Genomic DNA, 11,537 nt, shown 5'->3' on the forward strand with positions numbered 1-11,537 from the left:
CGCCCCTCTGTTGCCCTTCGCCCCTGAACCAACCCCTTCGATTCAACCGAGTAATATTTGCTTCCCTCCGCTTGGCGGTGATCGTCTTTTCGTTTTCACGAACTACGACCCGAGAAATTGTCGACGAAAACGGGAAGAATCGGTTCCCCGTGTGTTGAGTAATGCCCCGTTTCAGGGAAATAAAGAGGCTGTTTAAATTCAATTGGTTTCGATAAGACAAGGGGAAGCCAGCGGCATCTTTGCTGGGCGATTCCCTCGGAATCGTTGTTCTTCTCGTTCGTCACGTGATACGAAGCTGAGGAACGGTCACCGACGGAGAGTATTGTTCACGCAAGAACCTCATTTCCCGTGCAGCACTTCCTGGGATCCTGCGGTGTTCAGAAACGCCGCATGGAACACCGTAATAGCAAGCGTGGCGAGCCACCGTCTGCTACACGCGGCACGAAACCCTTTCTGTGTTCTCTGTCTGCCTTCAGAGAACATGTACGCGCCCCTTTATAGACGTGCAATACAGTCTTATTCATATGGTGTACGGGAACGTTTCAAATGACGTGGGCATAATCACTGAAAGTTCATGGGAACGTTCCTCTGGAAAATTCTTACAAATGCAGAATGATTTGCAGTTTAATCATACAGATTTCATAAATAGTGAGAAATTAGAAAGGTTCTTCTAAGTGCATCATGGTAGAGTGCACATGCATTTGATAATGACGTAGAAAACACTGCATTTAGTACGAGATATAGGATCCATCGCTGAGGGGTTAATCTCTACTAAGAATTAGATTAACCTCCTCAGTAACGAATTTATTAAATTTGGGGGGGAAATGATCTAATTCCATGGTCAATTATTTCTCCTTCGATTTTCTTCGCTCCCCTGTTATGAAACATTCAGCTACGATCCAAAGTACTCATTTAGACAAGGCTCCAGAGAATTATGGTACAATAAGACACCCAAAACATCTTTTCGCATAATCAACTCAATCATCGCACAAACGATACAATTCCACGGAATCGCAACCGTGGGAGGGTTTATTATTCGAAGTGGATAATGTGTTTACGTCAGGAAGTACCAGCTAATTTGATCCCCTTTTGACTACAGTGCCTCGTTTGCTGACTCCCAGGAGTCGGGAGGTTCATTAGCATTTCATGGGGGAGCATTGTGAACTTCAGAAATGGTTCAAGGTCCATCAGATTTCATCAAAAACATAAAACATCAAGTATCTGATTATTTTCTTATGAGGAATCTATTAAGGGACGTATACAGTAGAGGGTTGCCCACCATTATGTACTCCTGAGACTTCTATATGATAGTTACTTTCTAAGGATACAATGAGGGAATGAAAAAATTACGTATGTATGTGCTTCAATGAGGAAATTTAGAAAAATTGGAAAGGGGTGGCTTTAAGGAAAAGAGGAGATGAAGAGATGAAGAGATGAAAAATATTAAGTGTACTTCAATGAGAAAATGCAGAAAAATTGGCTGTGTGGCTTTAAAGAAAAGAAGAGATGAAGAAATATTAGAAGTATCGCACTAAAGAAATGAAGAAACATGTATTAATGGTGTTTCGAAGCAGAAACGAAGAACCGAAAAAATATGAGAGGATGCTGCAAGGAAAAATAATAAATACCCGGTACTTTGCGCTGAAGAAACAAAGAAATGAAGAACAATAAATCCTGGCTGAAAGCTGTCTAACATAAACGCCATTTGACACTCAACACAACACCCCGTCACAAACTTCCATCTCCCACCCTCGCTACCGCGAAACACGTCCCAAAAAACACTTGAAGAATCCAGATGCCAGCTGCTGACTAATCCTTAAAGCAAATCCCGTGAATCCCCTGCAACAGCATGCAAAGAAACGTGGGTGGGGCACTCTGCTGCCGTGGCAGAGAAGGTGGCAGCGATAACCCACTTGTCGCGGAAGTGCTTCAGCCTTAAAACCGTTTTCGTTGTCCCCGGTATATATTTCCGGTCGAAAACGAATCTGAAAAGGATTGGCTATGATCGAAGCGAATCGAGGACGAACGAACGTGCAGCGTAACGAGGGGAACGACAATTGGGAACGTATCCGACACGGTTGCGCCTCTGCGCGCTGGACAAGAATCCACCAAAAATAACTAAAAACTTTCGGGACGAGCTTCTACGTGTTTTCGCTTGGCAGCGAGGGAGGACTAGGAAAAGGGAAAGAAGAGAGGGAGGGAGAGAGAGAGAGAGAGAAAGGAAAAAAAGGGGTGAAGCCTCTGGCGGGATTTTTAGCTGTCTGCCGCAGTCGCGTCCCGTTCCTCACTTCGGACGCTGCGACTACGTTGGAATTAAATTCCATTATGCGACCAGCGACCGTGCATTTGCGTCGAACGGCATATCCGCTAAATGTACATAGATATATACGGTGTCACGTTTTAATCTGCGGCCAGATGTGCCTATGAAAATACGTTAAAGTGGAAAAGCCGAATGGGAGGCGGGGAAGGGGTCGTTAGAAATTTAGGGAGAAATACGTGTTGGTAAAGCCTCGTTCACTTTTCGAGTACGTATCCACCCGAGAGTACAACTATCGCGAGTTGCCCTCGAGAGTGAAATTCACCGATGTGCACGATATTGAGAGCACTTGCACAGAGTAACTATCATGCAAAACTATAAATTGACACACAATTTGGGATTACTTTCGAGAGCAATTGACTCGCGGCCGTTCTGGTTCGAGGAACTTCGAACTACTTCGCCAACGTGAACCTGTTATTTACTTTCCTGGGAACTTAAGGGGATATTTTGAGTCACGTAAACAAGAATTCACGCGAGTGAGGCGCAGATGGGTCTCGATTAACTGGTTTGACACTAAAGTCAACATTGAAACGCTTTTTTACTGATTGGTCGGACGTCGCGAGGAAAAAAATGGCAATGGGAAAGTTACACCCCTGCTCAAAAGTATTAGGACACTGGGTCACAATAAAAAGAATTTCATTCAATTCTAATGCAGCTAATAAAAAACAATTCCTACGGAACACAAAAAGTATCATAAAGTAAAATATTCGGCTACTGGAATGCATTCCAAATATTGGGACAAGCATTTTTAGATTATCTACTTACTGGGATATATATCTTAAGCATCCAGGTATTGGGACATTTTCCTTAAGTGTCCTTATACTTTTGAACGAGGGTGTATATCGATGAGTTTTCCTCACGAAAAGGGGAGAAGTGTTTTTCGACTGTTGAGGCATCGCGGTGACACTCGTCGCTCTTTTGTCACAGAAAAAGTTGCCGCCTCGGTCGACAAAGACGAGCCGTGCATTTTCCTTCATGAGAAATTCACGAACCCTCTAACCTACTCTGTTTGAAAGCATACAAGCTCACCCCGTGACCGTGCGGCCAGCCACCTCCTTAGATTACGATATAAGGAATGGTTAACGCGATGTGGCGGTGCACGCACCCGATAGCGCATTCTGCATATATGCAACGCTTCCCTGACCCAGCTTCTGTCCTGCGTCGTAATTCGTCCTGCGATCGAACAGAAGCTGATCGTCGCGGTAAAACGAAAAGCACCTCTTAAAGCTGTCTAACTCGACAAAAAAATGAATCGAGCGAGGGTAAAGCGAAGAAGGGTCACAGAGTGGCCCTCCGTAAGATCCCTTCTGTTTTCCTTTCAGAAATAATAAATCACTGACCATGAGTGATAGATTATTGACTAATTCCTTTCCATTACTGAGGCTCACGAAATCAGTAGAATTATGAGTGATGTAGCTTCCAGTAGGTTGAGAACCCTTAGCGGATCAAAAGCTGTGGTTTAAGAGGAGAATTAAACGTTACAAGCTCGCTATTGCATTATTGAAACTGTTGGGTATGCGATTTTGTGAATGTGTTTGTAGCATCGCGTGGTTTAGCATAACTAGGAAAATAAGAGTTAAGTAAAGTTTTGTGTCACCCTCTGAATATTATATAAAGTTTACTTTACTTTAGGTATTCCATATTTGCGGCTGTAAGGCAAAAGTTAAGGCCTTAATTGAGATCTAGAACATAAAATTTATATCTCCAGGGAGAAGAAAAGTCATTAAACAAATTTTCCCTCTTAAAAATAACGGTTCAAGAAGATACAAGTCCATAAAACAGTACTGAACTTGAAAACTACTTAAAGACCAATATCTTGAAAACAAGAATATGTGACTCAAGTCATTTTGACTTATAAACACCCATATATTCTTGCATATTGTGTATAGTCTGCACTTTTTTCAGACTTGAGCTTTCCACAAAAGCATAAAGACCCGCAGTCTAATTACGAGTAAATAATTAACTCGTGAGGAGTTCACAAGTGAATAATGTCAACGGCGTTGGAGTACTGTAAGCAGTCCTTATGGACCATCGACCCAGCCTCGATATTATCTGTCGCGATAACGAGCCCCTAACCGACAATCGATAACTATTCGACTCGTACCGGTTATCCTTTACGTACACATGCAAGAACGACACATTCCTTACCTGGATACACGTATTCTTCCACGTTGCATCCCCGTGGCGAGGTGCACGGAGATTCATTGTTGTCCTGTTATCTCTGCGATTCTAGGTCAACTGCGAGACGAAGCGAAAGGGTGGAAAACCGGAACGCGAAGGAACGAAGACGGAAGCGGGCATTAGAAAGAGACGAGGATGGAAGAAGTGGAAATCTGCGGAAGAAAAAGGAAAGATGAAACCCACTGACTACTGATAAGCATAGTACTTTGGCTACAAAGTTAGCCAAAATAACAAATAACATAGTGTTTCTTCTTTCGTTATTAATGTTGTATGAGGAACGATGGCTTACGTTTAGGTTCATAAAAAGCTTTGATTAATAATAGGTCGTAGTGGCGAAGGTAAGGAAGACCTTCCTTTCCTCTTCTTTTATCTGTTTTCGAAAGAAAATTTTCGGTCAAGTACAAAATGCTTTTATTAATTATGGTTATTTTAAAGTAATCTGTTACCTGAGAGGGAGAATAAAAATGATCAACTTGTATGAATTAACTTCATCGCTCCTGATTACTTGCGACATGTAAAACGTTCGAAATGAGACTGACATCAGTTACCTACAATCGAGAACTTTTGTTTGAACTTTCCCATTCGTAGGAAATGAGTAAAATGAAAGGTTACTTTATAACATTCATGTTCTGTATTCAAATACACAATATGGATGCTTATTGTGCAATGAATTATCTTTGTTTATGTATGTATATTTTGCAAGTAAATAAATTGTGATATTACCGACGTTATAAAATATTACAAATTATACTAAAAATAAACAAGGCGATTTCTAGATATTTCAGTAATTTTTAATAATCTAGTGATTTCAAATTATTGTAATAAATTTACCTATTTGAAAATGCATGTTGCGAAGAAGTTTGTAACGTAACCTAACCATACTTGAGTTTGATATGTACCTAACCTATTTAGTATAAAGTATTTGCTGAATACACCACGATGTGGCGCTGCAAATCGTTATGCTCTTTAACATATTTAACCATTACTTTTTATTATTTCGAATAAATGGATCGAAATTCGATATAAAAATAAATTGTTTCACATGACAAAGTACCATTAATCACAAGAAATTTCACGTACTGATTATAAAAGATTGCTTACGGGTACGACGAAATTTCATGAGGAATGGCGCCAAGGTGTCGCCATTTTCATGAAACTTTACCAAGACGGTAAATCGAGAAGGCTGTGGGGAGGAAGAATTCCTCAAAGGCGGTACGTGTGGCGGAATACAGCAGGAAAAATCGCCAAAAAGCAAGAATTATGTGCTGGCCGTAAGTATATCTTCCTTCCGTGCTATTTTCAGTCGGTTTGAATCACTTTCGAGCACAAAACACGGAACCTATGGCATGGGACTTCCGTTTAATGAACAGGAACAGGAAGTTCCTCGCAATCTGAAATGGCAAAATAAAAACATCCTGTATCGAAGAAAATTTCGAAAAATATATACGCAACGTTTCCCAACAAGTAGGCAGAACCGTGTAGAATCCCGTCGATTTCGTCGAATTTGAGTTAAATTTTAATTTTGCGACCTACTTTCGATTCCGGCACTTCAAGGTCGAACAACGGTGACGAATTACACAAGTGTGAAAAATGGAATGGTCACGACTAGGCTTATTTAGATTGAAACACAGCGAAACGTTATCAACTGTTATGGATCGTTTGATTTTAGTGTGCATCAAAGAAATCGAGATTGATTTAAATATAGAAAAATGCAGGCTGAAAGTATTTGCACTAATGATATTGAGGGTCTGGACACGGATACCCTTATTCCTGTATGTACACATTATATATTACAATATTCTTTATTGTTTATTGTTCTAGAGATGCATTATTTAAGCTAAGTCTACTTCATAGGTTGAAATCCTCTCCTGTGATGTTTCACATCGTGCCCGACCCCAAGATGCCTTATCGATAGTGGAACTAGGGAAACAACTTCTGTTTAGTGCAAAATATGGGGACACTGATACTGTCCGTGACCTGATGTGCAGAGGTGCACCATTTACGACAGACTGGGTACATATTTGAATAAAATTATCATCATTAATATGATTAATACATAAGAACATAGCTCAGAGTAGAATTGTTCTTTTCTAGCTAGGTACCAGCGCATTACATTTTGCTGCGCAAAATAATCATACAGAAACTGCGGAAGTTCTGCTTAGAGCAGGTATTTCGAGGGATGCAAGGACAAAAGTGGACAGAACACCTTTGCATATGGCTGCATACGAAGGCCATCATCAGATGGCACAGTTACTTCTTAATTATGGTGCAGATGTTGACAGTAGAGATATGGTAGTTAAAATGAGAGTTATGTTAATGAAACCAATTTGTAATATACATAACATAAATAATATTTACAGCTGAAAATGACTCCATTGCATTGGGCAGTGGAAAGGGAACATGTAGAAGTGATGCATGTCTTGTTAGAGCATGGTGCAGATGCAAATGCCACTAGTAAATTTGATAAGACACCTATTAGTCTTGCATTGGAACATGACAGACTAGACCTGGTAGATATATTACAACAAGAAAGAGAAATTGTAGGTGTTAGAGCTCATCAGCAAAATCAAGTGAATTCTGCGGAACTTGAAGTAGCAACTCATAATTTAATACAATTAGAAACTGAAAGGGAAGAGGAACAACAGAAATTTGAGTTGTCGCAACAACAGTCACAACAGAGGAGAAAAATTACACAAGGTGGGTTACTTAATTTTTGAAAATATTATTTTAGAATTTTTACACTAACTTTTGATAATAATTTAGTGCAAATGGGAAAGAAACCTCGTATGATCTTTCAACAAATTCATGTTGGACCAAATATCGAAACTGACCAGGAAAAAGAGATTCAAAATATAGATGAAATCACCAATGCAAATAATATTAATAGCAGTAAAAAGCGTAAAGATGTTACAGCTGTGGGAGGAATAAACAAACAATTTAGGTTATTAGAAGCTCATGGAATCACAATGATACCTGTAGATAACGATTCTTCTATTGTAGAAAATGCAATGGAAAGCGGAAGAACAGTCGTTTTAACGGGTGCGAAAAATATATCAGATGAGCATCAATTTTGTCATTCACGTCCACTTTTCTAAATATAAATTATTTTTACAGAGGCTGGTAAACTTGCTCTTAATTTGACAAGGAATTCTCCTATAGGAGTGAAACGACTTCAAGTAACAGGCAAGAAAGGAACTTCCAGAAAAGTGATAGCTATTAGAGCAGATCAAATTTTAAATCACAATACACCCAACTTCACCCCCAGAGGACCTAATATATTAAAAAGATCTTCAATGGATAATAAAGCTGGAAAATTATTCATTTCCTCTATTTCTAATACCACGTCCGTGTCAACACTCACTCAGTCGAAAAACATAATTACTTCACCAGAGGTATGAAGATGATTTAACATTTAAATAAAAACGTGGATACAAGTCTGTTATATTTAATTAATATATCGCATGATTTTGACAGAACAAAATCATTAGTTCTCCTGCGAAAATAGCAGAGCCAATAATTCTGCAATTAGATGATGATATAGAAGAAATTACAGAAGAAGATAACACAGATAATAATGAACCAGTAATGGATATTGCTGTACTGAATAGGCAATTAGCAGAAGCGCGACGGCAGGCAGCCGAGTATCGTAAGCGACTTCAAAAGAAAGAAGAGGAGGCGGAAATATATAAACAACAATTGAAAAATATTACAGCGCAAAGAGCAACTAAGTAATTTTGTATGACTATACATTTCTCATTAAGCTTCATTTTACGAGTAGCCCTGCTTTTTCTATACAAGAAGTTTTCATGTGCACAGTTTTCAGCTTCGTAAAAATGCTCATTTGAAAATTGTATCCTTACACTTTGATTGATCTTTTTCAATATCTCATTACAAAGCATTGTAATAATAGTATTTATGCCAGCTTCTCATTACTAACTACTTATTTTTGTAAAGAATATCTTTAAGAATTTGCAAGAATTTCTGTATTTGTACATGATCAGTACTCCCTATGTATCAGAGAATTCAATACTTTCATTTTACAGGGCATAATCCTATTAATATTTAATGTATGCATGCTTTTTAAAAGCTGCATAACAGTGTATGTATAATTGAGTCTGATTTATACAACAAACGAATATTTTTTAAAAGTGTATACAAATACACAAAACATTTTATTTGCTTTCCACATGTTATGGTGATAAACTGTAATAAAATTTCTTTTTTATAGAACATCGATAGTTTCAAGACATTTTGAATTATATTTCTCGTGTCAGATTAGATATTAATGTGTAAAATTGCTATACAAATTTAATATTTGATAGTTTAGCTAGTTCTAATTAAAACTGTATAAAATTTTCATACTGAACACACGTTATTAGGCAATACTACAGAAACCAATGTAAAAGTAAGTATTAGGTACTATAGGAAAATACGTATTTTTAAATTGTATATGATCTATTTTGTACATAGTAAATTTTTATATACATTATAAAACTGCGTAATGAATAGAGAATGTTTATGCAGTATCGATAAAAAAGAACTAGAGTTACATAAAAAATAAAACAGAAAATTTCTATAAAGTTTTAAAATTTTATGAAAAAAAAAGTAACGAACGTTTCCTATTTATATTTTGTAGAGTAAAAAGTTGATAAGATTTGGTAAAGAAAGTTTATCATAAACATTGTTTAAAAATAAGAAGAAGAAGAAGTGAATAATGGCTCAGATAGTGTTGTAAAATATTCTATTAATTGAATGTTATAATTTTTCCATTGAATCAACGAAAAAGATATTTTTTATGAAAAGGTATATTTAAAACACAAGATGTGGAAAGCAAATGGATTTTTCATTAGTGTAAAATAAAGCTCACTTGAAATGATAGATTTATGCATTATTTGGATACTGTTGTCATTTCATATATTTTCGTACAAATTAAGGCAACTTCATTCCATTTTCCCAACAATTCTGGTGCATCAAGTTATTAAGCTCAGTTGAAATGTTATAAAAGAACGAATAATAAGTCTTTTCCTCTTTTTAATGTATCAGTCTGTGCGGTGCTATATATTCAAAAGAAATCCTATTCAAACTTTTAATTTAAGAGACCATACAAAAAAAAACTAGAATTATGTACAGCTGACAAACGAAAGTAGTTCACTCAGGTACAAACTATGCGGTGTAATAAATACGAATGGGGATTGAACAGTATCAAACATCATCAAATGCAACTGATTACATAATTCTAAGACTTTTCTAGTAATATATGCTGTAAATACAAACATTTATACATATGCTGATAGAAGTTGTTGATGCAAAGTTACAAACATTCATTCAGAAATAAACATTTTATATTTGACGAGTCATTCGTATTATTTCGTTACTCAGTATCAGACATTTAAAATTCTAAAAAATTATTCAAATGTTATACCGTGTATCGACTTTTTCCCGACCTGCGTACTCTGCCTCAAACGATCCCGACTTACGTACGTACGTAAGAAACAATCGTTCACTAATACAAATCATTTACAAACTATCACAAAACAAGAAAAAAAAACACAAATATCCACGACAACTACTCAAAAAAATCCCAATAATTCTACTTTCCGAAACGCACGAAACCACGAGTACCGATCGATATCCTCACGCAAAATGTCTCCCGCGCTATCGATTTGAACCGTGGCCAGTGGCAGCACCGTCCACCACGAAAACTTTCATATTTTAAAAACTTTGCTTATCGATCTGTTCGATGGATTTCCGTTTCGTTCCTCCTCTCGCGAGGGGAACGTCACGAATCATCCTTCGATTTCCTAGGTCGGAAGACGCGGTAGGAAGAATCGATGGTGGTAAACCAAGATCCTATCTGCTTACTTCGAATGTAATGGTGTCGAGACAGGAGTCTCGTCTCTATGCTGCATATAGGTATACACTCGTTCGCTCGTGTTTCTGGCTCTCGCGATCGATCGCAGCAGTCGCACAATCTCGGCCTGCTGCGAAACGTCGGCGTGTTTACTGTGTGTTTGATGTATAGGCAGCGTACAGTAGAAGGCCATGTAAAGGCGTCGTAAACAGTGTTGAAAATCGAGTAGCAGGCACAGTACGAACGCGCGTGCTTGCTGTTTTGCCTTTTCCCCCCTTTCAAAGTTCGATACGACCGCGAGTGTCTGCAGAGGACGGGTAAGGATTAAGAAAGAAAATATTCTCACGGGCTCTCTATATAGGAAGGTGGTGATCGATCGAATCGTTTGGTCACTGGTGTTCGAAGTTCTACAGAACTACGCAGAACTACGTCATTTATGTGACGAGCGTTGGTAGCAAAGTGGGAGCCTTGAAATTGTGCGCTTCACGTTCTGTCCCAAACTTTTCGCGCTCTTTCGATATAATCGAAATTCAAAGATGAATCGGGCTAAGGGTATGGATCGTTGATCTGTGCCAATGGAACGCTGGCTCGCTAAAGTTTTCGCGGAAAGGGAAGGGTGGCGTTCGAGATTCAATCGGAGCTGAGTACAATTTTTTTTGCAAAATTGTTTTAGAGTAAAATAAATGTAAGAGTATATCTGGCTTGCAGGGGGAAAAAGTGAAATAAAGAAATTTGTGGTAGTATTGGAAATAAAGTGTTGAGTAATTGTTGAATGAGTCTTGAAAAATAGAATAGGTACAGTTGACTAATAAACAAGCATTCAGGGGAAATAGAAAAGTCTTATTTTGACTTTCTGAAAGTTTTGAAGGTTTTGAATGATTGATATTCCTGAAACCAAGAGGAGAGAAAGAGTAGTATACTTATTATGAAAGACCTGTTGCTTAAATTTTGGACAGGATTCATCTGAATGATTCTTTGGTGCATTTGTGCGGTTTCACAATGTGCGCAGTTTAAAACTAGCAGTACATCCTGTTTCACTCTAAGATAGAATCATTTTATATTTCTAGATACTGTTGCAAAAGCTTGAATCAAGTAAATGAAGATTGTAATTTGCATTTCACGTTAACCTATTCAGAATCAGACTTATACTTAAAAAACTACTGTTTCTCAAAACACTACTGTTTTAAT

At 37.8% G+C, this 11,537-nt stretch overlaps 1 protein-coding gene across 2 annotated transcripts; it reads left to right on the forward strand.

Moving 5' to 3' along the window:
- The first annotated feature begins 5,581 nt into the window (after nucleotides 1–5,581).
- On the forward strand, nucleotides 5,582–9,143 carry Atac3 (Ada2a-containing complex component 3). 2 transcript variants are annotated; one of them, XM_076381806.1, is made up of 8 exons: nucleotides 5,582–5,769; nucleotides 6,168–6,270; nucleotides 6,353–6,511; nucleotides 6,593–6,790; nucleotides 6,859–7,195; nucleotides 7,262–7,537; nucleotides 7,613–7,890; nucleotides 7,973–9,143. In XM_076381806.1, the coding sequence occupies exons 2-8, from the start codon at nucleotides 6,208–6,210 to the stop codon at nucleotides 8,228–8,230; spliced, it is 1,569 nt and encodes a 522-aa protein (XP_076237921.1). In that variant the 5' UTR covers nucleotides 5,582–5,769; nucleotides 6,168–6,207; the 3' UTR covers nucleotides 8,231–9,143. The 2 variants fall into 2 exon arrangements, with proteins under 2 accessions (XP_076237921.1, XP_076237928.1); XM_076381813.1 differs by having other exon boundaries at nucleotides 5,582–6,270.
- Nucleotides 9,144–11,537: the final 2,394 nt, after the last annotated feature.

This window comes from Calliopsis andreniformis, chromosome 1 (assembly GCF_051401765.1).
Source record: "Calliopsis andreniformis isolate RMS-2024a chromosome 1, iyCalAndr_principal, whole genome shotgun sequence".
Classification (NCBI taxonomy): Eukaryota; Metazoa; Arthropoda; class Insecta; order Hymenoptera; family Andrenidae; genus Calliopsis; species Calliopsis andreniformis.